Raw genomic sequence first — 22,633 nt, 5'->3', positions numbered from 1 at the left:
AATTCTTGGTCACCGAGCTTACCATTATGTCCGTGTGATGACTTTTCATCCCAGTCAGATATTCATATTCTGTTTTTCTGCACCTTTTATACCTTACCACGTAAGACATACATTATTCCACTCCTCAAAGAATGGAAAATTAACAAATGTCGCTTGGCTTTCTTAGAGTTCCAGAGAATGGACACTGTTCTTACTGTTACCGCAGTTTTAACTTATTTAAAAAACGTTTTTAAAAACTTAGGAAAACACTGAGTCTAGATGTATTTTAAGTTTACCTTTCTCCCTTTATATTTTCTTGTGTGTGTATTTAAATTGTAATTTAATGCTGTAACTTTCATGGTTTTTGTCTTTAAAACCGAATAAAGTATTCTTGACTTGACTTCTACTACTGGTTTCTGTCCTAGCAGCTGTGAATCTAAGTTTCAAGTGCAGTAGCGTCAGAAAAAAAATGTACTAACCGTACGAGCCGATAAATATAAATATATAGATGTTTTTGCCATCACCATTGTCCAGTTGGAGTTTCTTAATAAAGGAGAAACATATTTTATATTTTGGCTCCCCCAAGTGGTTAATCAAAATATTTACACAGCTGTCCAAGGTGCTGAAATGCTCCGTGAGGCCAACGAAGAATATTGCTCCTAGACATTAACTCTTAAATGGCCTGGATCGTTAAGGAGGCTTTATTTCCATTAATGGTCAGGGTCCCCAGCTCTTCCGGTTTGTCTGATAACATTGCAGGGGCTGAGCGGACTGTCAATGCACCTGCTCCATGCGGTCTGACAATTAATGCCCCTCAGTCAGACCGCATGGGATAAGCAGAAGACTCGGCGGAGTATGGGAATTATTTCTGGGCAGCGCTGCTTATTCCTTGCACGGGTGGATGTACACCCAGCAGTCGCGGTGACCAAAGAATGCCAGTTATATATGTTTTCCTCCCCAGGGCCTCCCGGCGCAATGGAGCTCAATCTCAGGATGCCATCATCGTCAGTTTCCCACGCCGGGGCATGTTTGTGTTGGTGAGCACTGCTTTTTTGAACGAACTATATGGCATGACACCCAACTACAGGGCATGTATATGCGGTGTTGTTATAGCTTTGTAGCTCGTCCTAGTGGGCAAACCATTAAAGGCAGGCTACTGTGTTAAGATGGGGGCGGGGCTCTAATGGTTGGTATTGCCTGCTACGGCGGGCTATAAAGATAGTTAAGTATTTAAATGGGAAATACTATTAAGGTGCACCAAAAAAAAAAATGTCAACACCTATGATCTGTTGAATTATTTCAAGGCCAAAACTCCATAGGAAGGCAGTACAATGATGTCATCAATGAGGTCAATTAACATGTCATGAGAGAAGTAATATGAAGGTAATAAGCATGGTGAGGGCGCAATTTATAGTTGGCTCAGTAAATCAGAACTGGTGAATTTCGGTGGATTATAGTTTTATATTATTCCAAGGCTTCACTATAACATCACTTTAACCTTTCGCTTCAGTGTATCTATCTATATATAACTATGACTAAAGTAACTATAACTAACGCCCTAGCTATACACTGGCATTAGACCTGGCATCCTTGGCCTAAGGTAGGTCCAAGGCAGTCTCATGGGAAGGGTGCACTGTATTTAAAAGGTGGGACACGTACTTTGGGGTTTTACATGTCCTGGTAGTAAAAAATTGCAAAATTCATTTTTCACTACTGCAAGGCCCATCTCTCCCTTTTGATAACATGGGGATTGCCTTAAAACACCTTTTAAGAGTAATTTCCCATTGGGAGCAGATAGAAAATTAGAGTTTGGTGTCTCTGGACTCGTAATTTAAAACCTCTTTTAGTAAAGTTGTTTTTTAAACTGCAGGTCTGAAAATGCCCCTTTTAGAAAGTAGGCATTTTCTTACTTAAACCACTTTGTGCACTCTGCCTGTCTATGAATACACGTCTGGGTTAGAGTGACAGCTGAGCTTGGTGCACTTGGTGACTAGTCACTAGTCTAGAGAGAAAGGGAGCTGCAGTGTGATGTTTGTATTCTAATAGCGCCCATCACCATGCTGATGGGCCTTTCTGCAGTAAATAAGAAGGGAGGGACTGACACCTTCACCTGAAAAGGGCTGTGCCTGTTCCCACACAAAGAGCTGCATACCCCCCTGTAGTGTGTCTGGAGTCAAGGAAGGAAGAGCAGGGACCTTATGAGGATCAAAGGCTTCTTTTGTTGTCTCCCCAATGCAAAGACCTCTGACACCCCCAAAGTAGTTCACTTTGGGGTCCTGAGGAGACACTGCAACCGAGAGGAGCTACGTTGCCCAGAGGGAATGCCACTGTGCACTTTGCTTTTCTGCTTTGGCCTACTGCATGCTACCTCTGCAGTGAGGGGGTAAGTGGAGTTTCCCCTCTACAAACCTCTGATTTCCAAGAAACTCCAAAGGCTTGATGGCTTGCCCCCGGTTCTCCTAAGAGGCATCTAGCACATCTAAGACCTCATGTCCCTGCTCTTGCCCTGTCCTGCCTCCAGTTAGCCTACCTGCATCTCCCCTTGAACTATAAAACCATGGGACAAGTGCCACTTTGCCAGGACCAAGAGTTTCCACAAGTTGGCACTGCCCTCTTGTAGGCTGGGCTCGGCGCCGTGAATCAAGTGCCGATTTGCTTCACTGGAGTTTGGCTAAACCTCAGCTGGGCTCAGCACACAGTGAATGAAGTGTCTCCTCTGCAAGGATTAGGGCTGCCTGCATACTCCCCACCCCCCGACCCGCACGAAGACCTGAGTTGACTATCTTTCCCTGGAAGCCTCATTCAGGGCAGCCCTTCTGGCGAACACAGTTGTGCAGCTTCACCGACGCCACTTCCAAACTCCCCTCAGCGTCCCCCTGGCCAGGAGCTTGACTGACAATGACCGGGGGAGCCAACACTGACACCCCAGCCCGAGAAGCCTCAGTGTGACATCAGCGGCAGACTGGCTTGAGAGTTGAAGGACTAGAAGCGGTCCTGGTAAGTGTACACCCTTCACACTTTCTAGCATTAGTGGCTTTCATTTACCTGTGCGGTCCTGCTGTTTTCATTGACCAGAACAGGCCTGCTGTTTTCATCATGCTGGGCATTCCAGCTGTGCCCCTCACAATGGGCCCATAATTTAACAATCCCAAAACTATGGTGTTTCGCCCCATATAGCAGGTGCGTGTAGTTGACTGTACTTGCCCTATAAAAAGCACATCTGCTTCTAGGACCATCACACCCTCGACATTACCGTCGAAGCTCTATAGGGAGCCAGGTTGGAAGCACTGCTATTTATTTCTTTCAAGGTCATTCTGAACAGCGAAGCCCACATGATATGTTGATTAGATTACTTTTGTTCTTGTATTAATCACATACTAATGAGATAACAAATTACCTTTTTCTTTTACACACACCTAGTGTGGTCTTTTTGTGGTGTTTTCACTGCATTGCTGTAAAGAGAGTGTTGCACAAATACTTTACACATTGCCTCTTAAGTTAGGCCTGACTGATCTGTGCCAAGCTACCAGAGGGTGAGCACAGGTTAATTTAGGTTGTGTATTCCCTAACTAGAGTGGTGGCTTCAGCCTGGATAAGGTGCATACACTAGCCATCCAGAAACCTAATTTCTCATATTGGTTTCAGTGGTGTGAAAGGACTTGTGTTTGTGCAGTGCCTTACAGTGATTTGGTGTACACTACTACCCACATCTAGACCAATTCAAGTCAATTGTCTCGAATCCCCATTGGAATTTTGGGGTTTGCATTTCTCCCGGATTGGCATTTTTGCTTTTTTTCACTAAACCTTGTCTCTGACTGGTGGTTCTGCATTTATGCATGCAAGAAAGTAGTTTGACAATACTAGGAAGTATGGTCAGTGGGTATCCATCAATGGGCAGAGGGTGGAGGCTCTGAGAGATCGCGGAGACAGCAGGACTACCATCGGTGTCGTCTGGTAACTTCACAGCAGGTAGTCCTGAATATGTTCCCACATGTAAAAACCCCACATACTACATCACTCATTACATCACTGATAATATCACTGCAGCATTTTCTTTTTTTCAAAGATTCTTTTATTAGTTGCAAACTTTGCATAATCACAAACACAGGTATGCCTTATTACATTAGGTACAGAATACATGACAGTGTGAAGGCAGTCAGACAATCATCTCAGGAGAACATCTACTATTCCTTGACATTTCCATTTCTGTAGTTGGGAATATACATAAGTCTCTCTACGTGCATTCCACCCGCTTCATTTTGTATCCCACTTCTTGGGACATCCTCTAGATTTAAACACCTCTTTTTCCGCAAACATACACTGCAGCATTTTCAATGAAATTATTGATGAGAAAACTGTGGGGGGTGAGTTATAGCTACCCAACTATAACTGGATAATTTCTCTGTCTATTATTTTTTTTTGTTTAAAAGTTACGTTGTTACTAAACATTTCACGTAACTATAACGTTACGTTAACCTTTATTTTTTTCAGTGAAAGTATATATTAGTGTGCCAGTCACTACAGCTACTGTCTGGAAAGTTTTGAGTTGATTCATCAAGTTGGGGCACAGAAAAACAGGGGAGTTCCAAAACATGTTTTCTGCATGCAATTTCCCATGGGCATCTTGGACACTAATACAGCCCGAATTGTTGAACGGAATTATACCAAATTTGGCAGAAAGCTTGATCTTGGTCCAGAAATAGGGCTTTTGTAATTTGGTGTAAATCCGCTCAGTATAGTTTTGAAGTTACTAAAGAAAAAATATTTATGTATATCTAGAGATGCTGATACATGCGCCAACAGCAATGCTGGGATAGGCTGACTGCACCCTGAGAGAAAAGTTGTGGCCGCTATTTGGGGATTGGGACACGGTTCCCAAGGGGGTGGGGGGAATAAAGTAGAAATAGGTTAGACGGGGTAAGGATAAGTGTATCCTGACCCCATGGGACTGATGGAGGGGTCAGTAAGAGACCCCTCATGGGAACAAAGGTGTGGAAAATCAAATTGGTTTTTTTTTTTGCACGAGAGGATCCAGACCCCCATAGGAGAAAAAAAAACACATACACCCACTCACACACTCTCTAACACACCCACTCATTCACAGATCCAAACACTCACTCACATACCCATACAGCCACTGATACATTCACTTAGAGAACTACTCACACACCCAATCACAGACCCACAAAGGCACTCACACACCCACTCTCACAACCAGGTACACACCCATACAGCCACTTACACCCATTAACAGACCAACACAGCAAAACTACTGACACCCATACATCCACTCACATATCCACTAAGAGACCCAGAAAACCACTCACACACCCAGTCACACATCCATACAGCCACTCACACACCCTCTCATACACTTGTACAGTCACTGATACATCCACTCAGACTCCGAGAACCACTCACACCCTGTCAGACTCAGAAAACCACTCACGCTCCATGTACACACTCATACACCTAGTGCCACGCCCACTTGCAGACCCACACAAACTTAAACACCCAGCACATACTCTCTCTCACACACACACACACACACACACACACACCTAGTCAGAAACCAAGATTAGTTTTAGTTTATTTTATTTTGCAGAGTTACTTAAAACCATTGAAATACGTGCAAAAAAATAAAACCATGTATAAAAGATGAATTCGCAAGGGTAAAATTTAATCATGATTAAACTGTAAAAAACGCTTCCGTCACTAACAAGTTGAAAGATACTAATTAAACGAGCCAAGAGCTGCCTCTACAAGTGGCCCAGTCAATGCAGCGATTGCTACTCCCACTAAGAATTTAAAATAAATTGTCCAATCGACTCTTGCCCCCCCAAAAAAAGCTTTAGTGATTGTTTGGCATTTTTGCCCTGGCTGCTTCAAGAAATCTGACTAATCTGGTGTTCAGTTGTGGTGATGCTGGATCGAAGCAAGCCAGAACTGCTTGTCTCCTTGTCCGAGTTCCCCTTTGGTTGAAGTTTTTTTTTAGCAGTTTCCTCCTTTCCTGAAGCATCTCTGTGCAAGAACAAATGGTATAGATAATGTCGCCCTGGCCATTTTTGCACAGACTGCATACTGTAAAAGTCTGCACCCTTTGCCATGGTCGAAGATGCTGCGTGCATGGTATCACCCCAAGTCGTAGCTTTAAGAATTTTAATTTCTGTTCTTTTGAATAGCCCTAGTTGAAATATTGTTGGGGGGCTAAGATCTTATAAGAATTCAGAGTCATCCAGGCATGTGCTCTAGCTGAAAATGCTGCTTTATCCTCCACCAATGACTGTTTTTTAAGCGACTTCCAGACTAATTTCTTCAGAGTTGAGTGGTGGCACTGTGTGTTCCATAAGGACGATAAGCCTGTGTTTGCCAGTGCCTCTTGAAGATACATTCTTGCGGGCGAATTCTCCCTCTGTTGGAGATCTTGCCACAGAAGATGGTTTAGTGATTTAGGGGTTGATGTTCTGATTTTATTCCAGCAGTTAATGTAAGCTACATATCTGGCCCAAGTTTGCTTTAACAGGCCAAACTCCAGTCTAAGTTGCACCGGGGAGGTATAGTTCGGTAGGCTGAACATAGTTCTATATGCTTTTACTAGTGTTTTGTCCAAAAGATTGGCATCGCTCCCTCGCAAAGCTTCACTACCATAGGTGATTGTAGGTAGAATTTTAGCTTGTGCTGCCATTAGAAGAGGGCTCAGTGTTGGTCCCAATAGTTTGGCTGATAAACTTTTCATGGCTAAGGCAAGGATCATCCCATTCCTTTTGATTTCTTCTTGTTGGCGGGTAAATGATCCTTCTTTGTCTAAGTAAACACCCAGATATTTAGAAGTCTCAGCTGATTCAATATGTGTACCGCCCAGACGCCAGAGGTGCCTTTTTCTTCGTTTGTTGTCAATTGTCATCGTATTCAGAAACCAAGAAAACCACTCACACATCCATAGTTACTCGCACACCCACTTACAAACCCAGAGAACCAGTCGCACATCCACTCATAGACCTACACAGGCACTGAAACACCTACTCAGACACACACTGATGTAAACACTCAAGCTGCTAGTGACACCCACTCAAACACCCAGCACATATTCACACTCACACACCCATTCAGCCAGTTCACACGCCCAGACCCAGAGCACCACTTGAACACCCATTTACACATCCATACAGCCACCCACACACCCAGTTACAGACCCACTTACAAACCCAGAGAACCAGTCCCACACCTACTCACAGCCCCATACAGCCATTTACACACCCACACATCCACTCACAGACTCACTCACAGACCCATAAATCCTCACACACAGCCAGCCCTACACCCACTCACAGACCCAAAAAAACTCACACATCCACATAGCCACTCTGACACCCAGTTATACACTCACACAGCCACTCACACACCCATGCAGTCGCTAGTACATCTACTCAGAAAACCAGAGAACAACTTACACAACCACTTGCACAGACACCCACACAACCACTCACATGCCCATACAGCCATCAGAGATCTAGAAAACCACACCTACACCCACTCAGACACTCCTACAGCCATGATCAGACACGATCAGAGACCCAGAAACCACAGACCCACTCATTACACACCCATATAGTACAGACCCAGAGAACCGCTCATACATCCACTCACAGACCTACACAGGCCATCAAATACCCACTCAGACACCAACAAACACTCATCCAGCTAGTGACACACCCACTTACAGACACACATAGCTACTTACACACCCACTCACACACCCATCACATATTCTCCCACACACACTTACAGACCCACTCACATACCCACACAGCCAGTTCACACACCCATTCAGAGACCCAGAAAACTGCTCGCACACCCATTAACACACCCATATACCCACTCACACCCACTTACAGACCCAGAGAACCACTAACACACCCATTCACAGAGTCACACAAGCACCAACGCACCCACTTACATACCCACCACCCACACACACACACAGTTACACACTCAAAGGTTACAGGGATGTTATAGTTAGGAAATAGCATTTGAAAACCATACAAATTTACTGAAAAAAACAAAGGTTACAGGGATGTTCCAGTTAGGTCAGATTTTATGCACTCAAAATCATAGAAATTAAGAAGTTATAGTTATCTCAAGTAACTATACTTGTGCCCTAAGGAAAATGTAACTCACACCCTCCCCATGCACTGCTAATTCCCCACATATTACATCCCTCATGACATATTTGATATCACTGCAACATTTGCAGTGAAATTATTGTTGAGAAAACTGCGCATGGTGGAGGTGCCGCGCAGGATATAGTTATTGTAGGACACAAATTACAGTTACTTGAGATAACTATAACTGCTGAACAATATAGCAATTTATTTTAAATCTACAAGAAAACCAATAACAATCACCAAAACTACAAGTATAAATCATTGTTAAGCTGAAGAGATTCTTTGCTGAACAGGAGGAACTTCTGACACCCAGTCACTACTTGAAAAATACAATCACTAATTCACTATTTCAATAGTGAATTTATCCCAAAGCTACTTTTATCAGAAGGCATTCTCAGAAGAGATGGCTCTCTCACAGCGCACTCACATGAGATAGCTGCAGGACGTAGCAAAAACTGAGAATAGTGCTCTCAGTGCATCAATGACGTAGAGATTGCCATTAGACACATAATCATATTCATAGTACAGTAGCAGAAACCACAGAGGTATTTGAGAATCTACCAAGCAGTCCAATATCAGAATTCATGGTAACCTATTGCATGTCTTTGTACTTAAAAAGGGTTTCACTAAGGAGGAGTACTAGTAGGAGTGAAGATGTTACTAGCCACTAAAAATATGACAGTATTATGCAGTTTTCTTTTTTAAAGCATTTTTAATGCATTCATCCTTTTCCTTTTTACCTCCTCAGTGACTTCTTACAGTACAACTTGGCAACCAATCAGTCTCTTACATTAGATGGAAACACAGAGAAGCACCATTTATTTCAAATCCTACAAGATAGATGTAGATCTCAAAAAAGGAACAGCAGTCCCAGCTATTAATTACCCTTTTGAGTTTCAACAGCCGACTCTACTAGGTCTACAGATCTGCCATAGTTCTTACACATCATTATCAGATCTTGAACTGTTGGCTACATTATAAGGGAAGGCTCAAATGCCATGGTTGAACATTACAAAGATGGGCAACTCATTCCATAAGCAAATACCAAGTCGTGGAGATAGTGAATGGGAGGTGCAGGTCCACATATATATGTTAAGACCAGAATCATGCATTTAAAGAATCTGTAACTGGCCTATGAAGCTACTATTTTAGTTTCAGTCATTAACAACAACTCTTATTAGCACCATTTCTGATCAACAAAGCAAACCCTACAAGGCCCTGGTCACGGAGGCGGCCAGGGGCCTGAGTAGAGAGCAACAGGGGCGGCTGTATGATGTGGGTGATAAGGCTGGTAAACTGATTGCGTGGCTGGATAAAAAGGAGAGAGCGAGTCGAGTGGTCCCGTCGATTGAGAGACTGGATGGTGTGTGTGTCACTGAGCCGGAGAAAATTGTTGACTGTTTCGCTGAGTATTTCCGTGGGGTGTATTCCCCGGTATCTTCCCGCTCGGAAGAGGATTCCCATGACCTGCTCAAAGACATTGCGCTGCCTTCCCTCTCGGAGGAGGATAAACTGTTGTTGGATGCGGCTCCGACATCTGATGAGATTGCCCTCGCCATACGTTCGGTCGCCTCTGGCAAGGCCATGGGTCCTAATGGCCTTCCCATCGAATTGTACAAATTACGACCGGATACGCTGGCTCCGCATCTCCGTGATATGTTCCTCGCGGCCCGGTTGCGGGTTCCCTCCCGCTGGACCAGCGTCTTGCCACTATTGTGGTTATTCATAAGGAGGGGAGGCCGCGGGATCGGGTCACGTCTTACAGGCCCATCTCGTTGTTGAATGCGGAGCCGAAAATTCGCGCCAAGGTGCTGGCTAATCGGCTGGTTGGCGTGGTGTGCGATCTGATCCATCAAGACCAGTCCGGCTTTATCCCTCTTCGCAACACCGCGCTCAACCTGCGGCGTCTGCATGGGGCGCTCGCGAGGGTCCCATTCATACGAGAGCCAGCCATTTTGGCGTCCTTGGACGCCACTATGGCGTTCGACACGCTTGAGTGGCCATATATTTGGGCAACGCTGGCTAAGTTTGGGTTTGGCCCGGGATTCATTGGCTGGGTGAAATTGTTGTACTCCGGACCGCTGGCGCAAGTGGCTGTGAATGGTAGAGTATCGGCTCCTTTTGAACTGGGCAGGGGCACGCGGCAGGGCTGCCTGCTGTCGCCGCTCCTCTTTGCGCTTGCCTTGGAGCCCCTGGCGGAGTGGCTGCGGTGGCACCCTTCGATTCGTGGTCTCCGATGGACCCCCGAGTATGAGGATCGCGTCTCCCTTTACGCGGACGATATTCTTTTGTACCTTGCTTCCCTGCGTGAATCATTGATTGTGTTGGTGGATGTGTTGCGTTCATTTGGCTGCAACTCCGGCTTAGTCATCAACTGGGCTAAATCCTGTGTGTATGTCCTCTCGGGGGAGGCTCCTATCCTTCCGCGGGGTTGTCCTATCCAGGTTGCTCCGCAGGGATTCAAGTACCTGGGTATCTTTATTACCCTTGACGCTGCGGCCCGATATAAACAGAACTTACTCCCCCCCCCTCCAGCGCCTGAAGGAGGATGTGGCGCGTTGGAGGCGCTTGCCGCTCTCGCCGCTCGGCCGTGCGGCACTGTTTAAGATGATGTCGTTGCCACGTTTCTTATACGCTCTACAAAACACGATGGACGTCGTCCCGGCACGCTACTTTCGGGAGGTGGAGGGTCTGCAGCGCCACCTGTTTTGGGATGGGAGGCCGCGTATCGCCCTCGCGAAGCTGACGCTCCCGTGGTATGACGGGGGGGTCGCCCTCCCAGACATCAAACGGTATTACTGGGCCTCCCAGCTGGCGGCGATAAACCATGGCCTTTACGGGCCCGCCCTTAACCCGGCTTTTGAAATGGATAAATTGTTACTGCCGGGTGGCGACTATAATCGTGCGCTCTACTCTAGATCGCTCGACGCACGCCTGACGGGTCCTACGCGGGTCGCGGTACGGGTGTGGCACGCGGCAAACTTGGCGATGGGGTGGAAGGATCGGTTGACCCGGGCGACGCCACTGTATGCATCGGAGCGATTGGGCTGCTTGTGGACCTCGAAAGGCTTTGAGAAGTGGGACACGATAGGCATCAGTAGGGTGGGCGATCTCTGGACGAGGGGGGGATTCAAAACGTTCGATGTGCTGCAGGCGGAATTCCAGTTGCAGGACAGGGAGTACTTCCGGTATGTACAGGTTCGTCACGCGCTGTGTTCTGTATTCCCGGATGTGGCGTCCATCCCGGAGTGCCCCCCTCTGGAAGATAGAGTGCTAGATGGGCATGTACCGGATGGCACTATCTCATTGATTTATAAAAAGCTCATCAACGATCGCGCGGGACTGCTGACTGGCCTTCGTGAGGCATGGGTTGCCGATGGATTGGAGCTGGATGACGAGAACTGGGTGTCTGCGGTGGCCTCCCCGAAAGAGGTGGCCATACCGGCCCGCCTTCGTTTCGTCCAGCTCAAAATACTCCACAGGGTCTACGTTACGGGGCCGGGTCTGATGCGTATGGGATATGCCATGGATGGGCTGTGTAAGCGTGGGTGTGGTTCGCTAGGGACCTTCTTCCATACTTTGTGGGAATGCCCGGAGGTGGCGCGATTCTGGCGTGGTGTACATGCGGTGTTGCAAGCGGTCACGCATGTGACGCTGTTTCCCGAGGCTAGGAGATGTCTGCTAAATGTGTGGGAGCCGACTGACTACACGGTGCTGCAGACATGGTGGGTGACTCTGGGATATGTGGTGGCCAAGCGTGACATAGCTCAATAGTGGGGCTCCCAGAGGTCACCAACGGTCTCGGTGTGGAAGGACAACATGGATTGGTGTATGTTTCGGGAGAAGGTAGTGTATGTGGCGAGAGGTAAGCCTGGGAAATGGGTGAATGTGTGGGGCCCCTGGAACTCCTATCGTGGCGGGATTTGTACCCCGCCGCTGACACCTGATTTGGCAGTGGCCCAGTCTCCCTAGCCTGCTTGTTACCTTGGTTCTGGGTATCGTTTTCACTTTGTTTCTGTCCTGGCCCGTCCCCCCCCCCTATTCCTGTGGATCGGTAGGGTCCTCCCCAGGGGAGCTCATAATGCTGCTTTGACTTTTGCTGCCTTGTGGATTTGTTTGTAGTTTCTTATAAAAAATGGAACCCCCAGTTGGGGGCTCCGGACGGTGTGGCCGCCAACGCTTTCTTCGATTTCTGTGACCTTTATCACTTGTCGCTTGTGTTTAATAATTGTGTCTATGCTCCCACTGTTTGCTAGCGGCCGGCTGGAAGGTTGTAGGCCCATCCTTGTATATATTTTGCATTCTGTAATAAAGGTTTCAAAAAAAAAAAAAAAAAAAAAACAAAGCAAACCCTAGGGCCAAAAAAATAAAGAAAGAAAATTATGACGTAACTGTTCTGTTCAGTTAAATTGCGATTTCAGCTCTTCCTTTACTAGTGTCAGGACACCCTCACTGGGTATTAGTTTATGCTTTATAAATCTGCTGTTCACTTATGCAATTGATTTCAGCAGTAATTTTTAGGTCTCGCCTACGCAGCGCGCATGCGCTGTATAGGAGACCTTTAGCCGTCGTACAGCTCTTTTTCTAAGCACATACTCGTGCTTGTGGCGGCATACAGCTTGCAGGAGTGCGCAGCGGCTCACCACAAGCACGAGTGTGTGCGCTTTGAAAAAGAGCAAACAGCTGCTGCTTAGCGCGCGCGCACTCCGCCACCCCTCCCACTTGTTTAATATAAGTTTGTTCCTGCGCACTTCGCTTTTATTTTATTGCTTTCTCTTTACTTGTGTATCAACAGCGCCTGCTTCACGGATGCTGTGCTTCATGTTTTGGATGGCATTTATATCACATCCACCTTAAATGTCTCTTCTGTCGCTGCCTCTTTATGATTTTGGCTTTCCCCCTCCCTCCTCACGTTAGGAGCCCTCCCCCACCCACCGCGCACAAGATCAGCTGAGGGTTTCTCAGTACACTGCAGAAAGCAGACGCCAAGACATCGAACTGTGGATACCCCCTACCGCCAGCACCCACCCTATGCCAGCCTCCGTTTACTTCAGCAGCATGTGCAGGTCTGTTAATCCTTTCCCCCATGCGGATACTTTCAACAATGAGCAAATATTTGCGGGGTGAGGCCGCTTTAAATTTGCACTGCACCACGCTCACTGCCATCTGTCATGTACATAATACGCAGGATTACCACAGCTAGCGGCATTTGTTTTTGTCTGAAGCCAGCCCGTGACGTACATAATAAGCTCTTCCTGTTTTGCTAGATCTTTCTTCTTTCCTTTCTCTTCCCCATTCTCACATCTTTCCTTCTTTCATAACCACTTCAGCCATAATGCTGATTGAAACGTAGACTCAAGCCTCCTGCAATCAGGGCAATGCAGGGGAAATTTTAATTGCTATCACCTTAGTTTTTGGCCTCTCACTAGGTGTATCTGCAGATTCGACCATAGGCTTGCAGTGCGTGACGACTGATTATAACACCATGCCTTCTCTGTCCTTGGACAATCTCCGATGTCACCTTGTATGGGATATGGGGCAATAAAGAATCTGTGCCATTTAGTGCTTGTTAATGGCGCTTCTCATATGATGCAGCCATCTTCTAAGCGCCCCGACTGTATCACCAGAGTCAAGCAGTGCCAGATTTAAGGAAAGGTACAGTAGGTAGGATGGACAGGGTGTAGAAGTTTCCAAGCAGTGGAGCGCATCGGATTCGTTAGACTCTACTGCTGTAGCGCTTTCATAGCTAGTATACTGCTGTGAGCTAGCTGCCTCACAATCAATGGAACTGGTGACCAGTATGTTCAACACTAACGTCCGCTGCATTAACCCACTGAGCTTTCTGGTATTTTAATCTGTGTCCTGCAGGAGTCACAAGATTTCTACAGTAGGTGCACTTACCCACCTAGTTGAATGGCGGAGTTTAGAACCAATGACCAGCAGGCTACACATGTCACTATATTGACCATCTGCATCTTTGTGCAAGAGTGGGAACCAGTGACCTGCAGATTACACCTCTGATACTTACCAGGAGAAGTATCCCTTCACACACATGGTGCTCGCTGATCCTACCTTCTTAGTCTTCTCCTTGCATTTTTTCCGTTCTGTTTCTCTGTGTTCCCTTTGGTCTGTATTCACGGTTTCCTTTCGCCTTAAACTTTTTTTCCGCCTTTCTCCTCTCTTCTGTCCACCTTTCTTATTTATTTATTCTTCTACTTGAACTCTTTTAATCTCCTTTCCGTGTTCCTGCCATTACTGGCTCTTGCCAGTTTTTTCATTTTTTTCTTTTCTCATCCTCTGTTCTTATTAATCTTAGCCAGGGCTTTAAGGGGGGTGAAAAAACTGGGTTTTTTTCAAAGCGGCATGGCAAACGTCATTAAGGGCGTGGCTTAAAAACAAATAAGCTAAAAATCTGTGCTTAGCATAGTGTGCCTCCCCACTTGTATTTTGCTGTTTCTGTCGTTGCATCCAGATATATGATACAAGGAACATCATACCTACAACAAGTCAGGACTATTGGCTTTGTCAATGGTTGTTAGTTGCATAAGCTAACTAGGCAGCAACTATGACTAGTATATAATATTAAAAAAGCTTCCACTTAAAGCCCCGGTGACACCACGACAATGTTGGTGCTCCTGAGTTTTAAAAAGAGATGGGAAATCCAGTGAGAAAATGACTCTTTAAAGGATTTCCCTTCCCCTACTACGCTCCCCTGGCATGACGTCATGCCGTAACTTCGCCATTAGTGAGAAGTGAGCAGTGTAAGCATGCACACCATCGATGTGCCTACTGTCACTGCAGTCCGGAACAAACGGACCGCCTGTGCCAGGGCACAAAACAGAGCCCGATTGAGACCAGTTTCGAGGCCTCCTTTAAAAAACTGCCGGTGCTCAGCACCGGTGAGACCCGGCCCACCTAATGCCCGGATCTTAGCGTTCTCTCCTTCCTTCGTTGCCCTGCAGTTTTTGCATAACGCACTTCTGAGACTGTTATGGCCTCGTAGAGCAAGTAACTGCTGCCTCTTGCTATAGCCCTCAAAATCTGACATCTGTTAAGTCTCCCCTAATATCCCTCTGTTACTCAAATTATAATTCACATACTATTTCCTAACCTCAACCCTTCTGTTGTTTATATCCTCCCCCCATCCAAAACAACAAAAACCTATAACAACCATTAGAACAGGCAGGACAAAGTTGCTAATATTCCCCCCAAAAACACTAAACATTTTTTTATGATTTTTTTTTGGATTTATTTTTAATAATAAGGTTAACTTAGACATCATCTCATCTTAATTATAGCGATGGTAACAAAAATGCTTATACAATTTTTTTTTCTTATAACTTTGCAATGTGCGGCACACACCACACTAATCTAGAACAGCGCTAAAACTCATTAGCCAACCCAACAGCTCTGGCTAAACACTTATAAGGGTTCCAAAAGCGAGACCTATTGGCTTTGCCAATGCTGGTTTTCTTTCTAGGCATACTGGACGACCTCCTGAGAAGACTACAGGAAACTACAAAATAGTGTTTAAACTTTGCAGACTTCAGCAAATAACCCATAGCTACTTTTCTTTTTTGGCTCCAAATAAATTAACTTTCATAACAGAAAATACGATTACCTCTTCACTGTGGAATGCTGTACCAGAATGATTAAACAAATATATCTTGAATTAAGATTGAGTATAGCAGAATATATAACTTGATTAACGGACACGACTTCTTGATACCCTCAATATTCCATTGTGCTCTCTTGCTGTGTAGCTCGATGTGCATGTAATTAGTAGTATTACATTCCACACGGATAGCATAAAATGCATTGAGGTTTTCCTGGTATCTATCCTTTTTAGAAGAAATCTTCCTTTCGATTACCAAGGCCCCTGAAGCTTAGAGCCGGTCACTTAAATAAGTAAATTGTTGAATATGCCCGCTTCTCCGAGCCCTGGGAGGATGAACTAGTCTAGCACTAGAAGGAGAAAGTACGCTGGACGTAAGACCTGCAATTCATGGGAACACTCAGTACCTTATAAGGTATGACCCATGAAGTTCAAATTCACATGGTGAGAATTGCCACCAGGCATGTATGTGATGTCATGAAACGATGCAATATGGTTAAGTTAGTTGGCAAATATCTGATCAGACACAGATGTTAAATTAAAGTTACTGCTTCACCGAGAGTTACGTGCACTTAAAAACGTTTGATATTTGTGATTCATTATATTTCAGGCCACACACCAGTGGCACTGCCTCCGAAGTATTCAGAACACTGAATTCTAGAAGAAGAACTCTAGAATTGAATTAAGTTCAGGTAAAGAACATTTTCAATGAGTCCCTGGAAAAATAACTCTCTAGGTGCTTGTCCCAAATATTCTAAAATAATCTACATTTTGCAGTCACACTTCCATTGTTATACAGTTTTAACTGATAATATCTGACAAAATAATATGTTGGGTCATTTTTTACGTCTACTCTTCCATCCTGGTGGCCTTTCTTTTGTATGAAAGATGTATCTTTCAATAGAGGAATTGCCCTAGCTATTTTACATTACTCACCCTGAACCAATGAAAAGTGTGCATCAAATTCCTATTGCACTTCCCCCTGCCTCGAGAGTGCCTTAGATGATCAAGAATACAAAACCACATCATGGTAAAATAAATTAAAGGAATAGTCAAAAGAAATACAATAGTCACCTATAAAACATATTTTCTCCATGTAATGATCATTTTGCACATACCTGCAGTGGTACAATCAGAGCTTTTACAGTGCTGTCCCTTCTGTGGCTGCTGAAGCAAAGAATGTGGCCCCTCCACGTTCTTAATCCTGAACACTATTTCAGGATTTACAATTGCATAACCTAGTGGCAACAACAAGACAAAAACATGGATACATATTAAACCAATTCGGATTAAAGAAGCCAAGGCCCACCGAGCTCGGGTTCACCACAATAAGAAAACCTTTATTTTATTAAGAGATTAAAATGTAAGTGCGGGTTACGTTGGTTGAAATTCGCTGCATAAAGAAAGAAAAAAATTCTTTATCTTTTATATTTCCGACTGCAGACCAGGTAATGCAACTAACTGATATTTGAGGCGGGGTGAAGAATGTTACATCTCATTCGGCGGGATGCATCCTCCCCTAGTGAACGGCCCTTGCCAAATGACATTTCAACGTCTTAGAGTCAGAAAGAACCTCTGGGCTGAAAAAGATCTTCTACCGCAACCATGTTATTGGTTCACGTGTTTAAGGACTTATCAGTGTGGCAGAGTTTGTGGGTGGCGTTTGAAGATACAGTGGGTGAGGGTGTAACACAAGAAAATTGTACAAAAAAACAGAGTTTCAGAGTATCATTCTCTAGGAATGTTTCATCAAACGTTTTACCATTCTTTGGAAAATAGCATTTAGTAGTTCTTACTCGAGAATTCTCATACCTGTGAGGGGCAGTAGTGTCAGCGACTTGCAAAACACATTTTCACCACATTAGTAGTGCCTGCATGTACGAATGTTGCCACCTCTACACTGTACGCCCTCTATCAACAGGGCCAACAACAAACTGTGGGGTGGAGGCTATAAAATGACACAGTTGAGGTGAGTTACAGGAAAAGAGGACTGGGGCATTAAAGAGTGGGGCGACCATTTTGGGGAAAAACAATGTATCACAGAATAAAAAGAAAGCCGGAGTGTTGCAAACTTTGCAGTCTTCAATTCAAACAGGACAATCATAGATAGCATAAAAAGGAGCATCGCGATTATGCCTTCAGCCCTCTCTTGCATGATTATAATTCTATGCATACACATGCACAGATCTGAGATAAGTGAGAACATTCACGCTGCAAAATTATTTAGAAAGGTTATTGTGCTGTGGTATTCAACAGGCCATTTACTGCAAAAGACGTCCTACCTGAACAGCCAGATACTTTGAGTTATCTTGCAGGTGATTCTCTGCTGTTTGTTGTACTCTGAGGTGCCTAGCTGAGATGTGTTCCCCATCACAAGTCTGGTTGTGTGCAAGTGTAAGGAGTCCAGAAGAAAGCGCAGCATACTTAAAGCTTATTGATCTGCTACAGACAAGAACTTTAGTTCTAGTGACTAGAAAAGGCAATAGACGGGCCAAACGTGTTACTGTTATATTTGTTTACCCAATGATTTGGGGTAAAGTTACCCTAAAGGAATTTTCACTAAGCATGTTGGGTTGAGGAAAGAATCGCTGTACTCAACAGACAGTCAACAATCAGGGATGTCTTCCATACTATGGATAAAAGTATACTCTTGAAATCTTTTTGGACTAGGCAGAGGCCTTTTCCTCCATTAACCCCTTCGCTGCTGCGGACATTCCGCTGCAGCGCTGGGGGGGGGCAGGGGGGCAGCGCGGCGGGCCTGTGCTCATGACGGAGCCGCTCCGTCATGAGCCACAGTTGAGCTGTGCTCATGACGGAACGGTTCCGTCATGACTCCGCCCATTTGCGTTGTCCCCTCGCACAGGCGGGGAAACAGCGCCGCGCAGGCGGAGCGGCCGCCAACAGGATTGTCATGACGGAACCGTTCCGTCATGAGCACACGCCAACCGTGGCTCATGACGGAACGGTTCCGTCATGAGCAGGGAAGGGGTTAAGATGACAAAACACTAAGCCATACCCGATGTTATGAGGGTAGAGCCTGCCCAGATACACAAGGTATCCTGGGAGAGGACCGGAAGATGTAGCATGTCACTAGTGATTCTAGTGGGTGAGGGTCCTTTTAAGCAAATTGGGATGACCCTCCGCTCGATATTTTCGAGAGGCTTAAATCTAATTATCAGTGAGTTTTCTCTCCTTCGGGGACAGGCTTTGTAAATGATGTAGCTGGTTTTGAAGATGATGCGGGCCAGCAAGGCAAACCAATCTAATTCCATCAGGCCAATGGTGGTGTGATTGTATTTCTTCAGGCAACGAATGAAGCATGCTGTGACATGTAGGATGCCCTTAAGGGGTGCCAGTGTAGGTTCTGGGAAGTTATGGCGCAGTTTTGAACACTGTATGATTCGATGGCTTTCTTCAGGACCAAGACGTGTATTAAGAGGCCTATGCGGACGTAACTTGCAGTCGCTATACCTATGAATTTAGGCACTATTTGTGTAGTTAATCAGCTTCGAGAGAGGCATTTAAGCACTAAGAGGCGGAGAGAACCCATACAAAACATTTTACTCCCTTTTTTTGGTGATTGGTTACCAAAGAAGTATACAGCTGTACAGATGACACAGCTGCTAGATTTCACATGTGCCTTCTGGAAATTATGACCTGGATGAACCAGAGCTTCCTGAAGATCAATACAGACAAAACAGAGATCATTGAGTTTGGCCAGGGGCAACCCCTGTGGAACGACTCCTGGTGGCCCCTGAAGGCTGGTGAATGCCCCTGCCCTGTGTCCAAGGTGAGAAACCTTGGCGTGCTGTTCGACTGTCAGCTAAATTTCTCGGCCCAGGTGAACAGCCTTGCCTCTTCATGCTTCTTCTTAATAAAGACCTTAAGAAAGATCTTCCCTTTTATTACGTCAGAGCTACGTAAGACAGTGGTGGTGGCGCTTCTGCAGTCCAAGCTGGACTATTGTAACGCCCTACTGTTGGGGATAAACAAGGCCCAGTTGAGTAGGTTACAGTCTTTGCAGAATGCCGCCGCAAGACTGCTTTTGGACATTCCTAGAGATCAATCCATCTCGGCGGGAATTAGAACTTTACACTGGCTCCCCGTACAACAATGTGTGGAATTCAAGGCGTTATGCCTGGTCCATAAAGCCGTCTTCGGAGGAGGAGCCAAAGATATTCAGAAAATGTTGATTCCCTATATCCCCGGCCGTGCCCTAAGATCCAGCACTCTGAGTCTTCTTCAGATAAGCAGGATTAGGAGAGTTAGGTGGGGTGGAAGAGCCTTCTCAATCTGCGCCGCAAGACTCTGGAACGAGCTCCCTCTTTCCCTAAGATCTGTACCAAACCATCAACGCTTCAGGAAGGTCCTGAAGACATGGTTGTTTTAAGGGAGTTCTCACTTAAGACCTATTCATCACCACACTTACCAGCGCCAAGACGCTACGGCATTCGAGCGCTTTAAAAACTCATATCCTATCCTATCCTATCCTATCCTGTAGGATGTATACAAGTAGTTAAAGATCTCACCAAAAAAAAAAAATACCGTGGGTGTAGGCACAATAGGCCACTAAATAAGGTTGGACAGAAGCAGAGTATGTTTAAGTCAATAGACTATTTTCTAGAATCTTGACATTTTGGTGATAATACTGAATGAAGACCTGGGTTTGACATTTACGGAGGAGGATGTGAACTCAATCCTTTCGGGCCTCCCCTTCTGAATGAGATTAACATTGAACAGATAATAGCACAGACAAAAGACTGACACTCACAGAAGTAAAATGCAACCGATCAAAACCCTTTTACATAGGGCTAATATGACCGAATGTTTAAGATCAAATGCCGCCCCCAAAGGACTTTTGGTGACCAATGCTCCACACATTTTCTTCTAAGAGTCAACATTAAGAAAATAATGGTCACATATATTGTGGCACTGCACCAGGGAGTGGCTTATCCTGGTGATCAAAACAGCATTCACCGCCAAGATGCAGAGCTCAGAGAACACACACATGTCCATGGTGGGCGCACTGCCTTGACCAACTAAGTTACGCAGAAGAGGGGAACCTGACAAACAATACCAAGGCGGGAAGAACTACATATATACTGATTCTCTCATGTTGTTTTTTGAAAGACTTACTCAGAGTGCAACAATAGGTTCTGCCCACCACTAAGACTCTATGGGGCAATAAAACATGAATAAATATGGACCTCAAAATATGGTTGCAATTATAATGTAATACAATACTTCAAAATGCATTAAGGGTCCAGAATGCAGGTATCGCTGCTATTCCTTGTTGTCTTTATACTGGTTGTTGACCCTGTACTGTGCTTTGTTGCGTCTTGGGAGTTTGCGCTACAGAAATACTGTAAACATACTAGCCAGATCATACTTATACAATGTGCTTATTATGGCTAATCTTCGTTTTTTGAGGGATTTCTCACAATATTTGTGTGCAGTGTAAAAATATGCATGATGAGATGCTAGCTCAGGGAAAAAATCCCCTTCTTGCAAGATAGAGCAATTTGTCTAAAGACTCATGGTGGTCTAGGGGAGGTTCCTGAAGTGCTGCACTCACATCCAACACTCGTGGCACAGAAGTGGGCCACAGTAACTCCTGCAGACAATCCCATGCACAGCTAAAGCCTTTCATAATGTGCCAGCACTTCCATTAACGATATTCGCAGGGCCCTTGCTACACATCCAGGGGGAGCCAATGAGAGTCATCCAGTGTGCCAGGACCTAGATAATAGGCAGATAGGTTTAAGCATGCCAATCTCTGGTACAAACGCTTGGCTCATCACATATGCATACCTTTTTATGTGTACAATCGTTATTACTGCAACTTTAAATTGAAACGACCACCACTAAAGGGTGTGAAGTTGGAAAGTTTAGAAAAAGACCCATGACGTGCCTTACCCAATGATATCAGAGCACCGTGAATCTCCTCCATCACGTTCCTGTAGAGCTGCTTCTCCCACTCCCCCAAAAGACTCCACTCATTCTCGGAGAAACAGACGGCAACATCCTTGAATGTAACTGGCATCTGAGGAGGCAAGAGTTTCTTAATCAGTGTCAAACCTTTTTAGCGTCCACCATACATCACATGCAATAGAGATCCAGTTAGATACAGTAATTAGGCACAGAAGTAAGAATCTCTTGCCCATCAATTTCAGGTCAAAGCGGGGGGTGACCTTTCGGGGGCCTGTTCATTTGTCCAACTGAAATCATTGGTGTTCTTCTGACGTTTCACACTGGCATAACTGTTTGTTACAATCCAAACATTGGAGGACTAAAAATGAGCTCACAATCTAAAGCAAGCTTACGAACGTAGGGTCGGAGCTTGGATTCAAAGAGGCAAGGGTGAAAAAGTGTCTAGCCAGGGATAATGGGGACTAGGAACTGTTTGCCAAGCAAAGTTATTCAGAGCGTGAAACGTTGTTGTAAAGATGAACGAATCCAGGAAGGTGAGTAAAATCAAGTTTATTGTAGGTGCGGCACAGTACATCCGTACATAGTAAAAAGTAGGCAGGAACTGCCGTGTGATAGCTTTGGAACATGGAACCAAAGTTGTACAACGCAAGTACACGGTTCCATGTTCTAAGCACGAGACAAATCATGAGGGAAAGGAAAGATAAGGGGGAAGGAAAGGGAAAACAAGGTACATGGAAAATGTAACATCTCACCCCTAACAACAAAAGGAAGAAGATGAGCAAGGGAACAAAGAAATAAAACAAGAGATCAAGACACATATCTCACAAGTATAACACTAGGTCTATTGTTCCTCTTGACTCTGGACACCACTAGACCCAGAATATTCATATGATGGCAAAGTATCATTATTGTTCAAGCCACACGTGACGTTTACATTTTGCAA

General features: G+C 45.1%; 1 protein-coding gene across 9 annotated transcripts in view; it reads right to left on the bottom strand.

Annotated features, from left to right (window-relative positions):
• LOC146809840 (zinc finger protein 567-like) overlaps positions 1 to 22,633 on the bottom strand; it is a 182,544-nt gene that overhangs the window by 124,551 nt on the left and 35,360 nt on the right. For all 9 annotated transcript variants that reach the window (XM_085616710.1, XM_085616703.1, XM_085616707.1 and 6 more), the window contains exons 2-3: positions 21,676 to 21,802; positions 16,878 to 16,997 (exon numbers count right to left, since the gene is read on the bottom strand). In XM_085616710.1, coding sequence (XP_085472836.1) covers positions 16,878 to 16,997; positions 21,676 to 21,802 — 247 coding nt within the window. The remainder of the gene's footprint in view (positions 1 to 16,877; positions 16,998 to 21,675; positions 21,803 to 22,633) is intronic.

This window comes from Triturus cristatus, chromosome 7, assembly GCF_964204655.1.
Source record: "Triturus cristatus chromosome 7, aTriCri1.1, whole genome shotgun sequence".
NCBI classification, from domain to species: domain Eukaryota; kingdom Metazoa; phylum Chordata; class Amphibia; order Caudata; family Salamandridae; genus Triturus; species Triturus cristatus.
The sequence above is the reverse complement of the archived record's forward strand: the minus strand, read 5'-3'. Positions and strand labels throughout refer to the sequence as shown.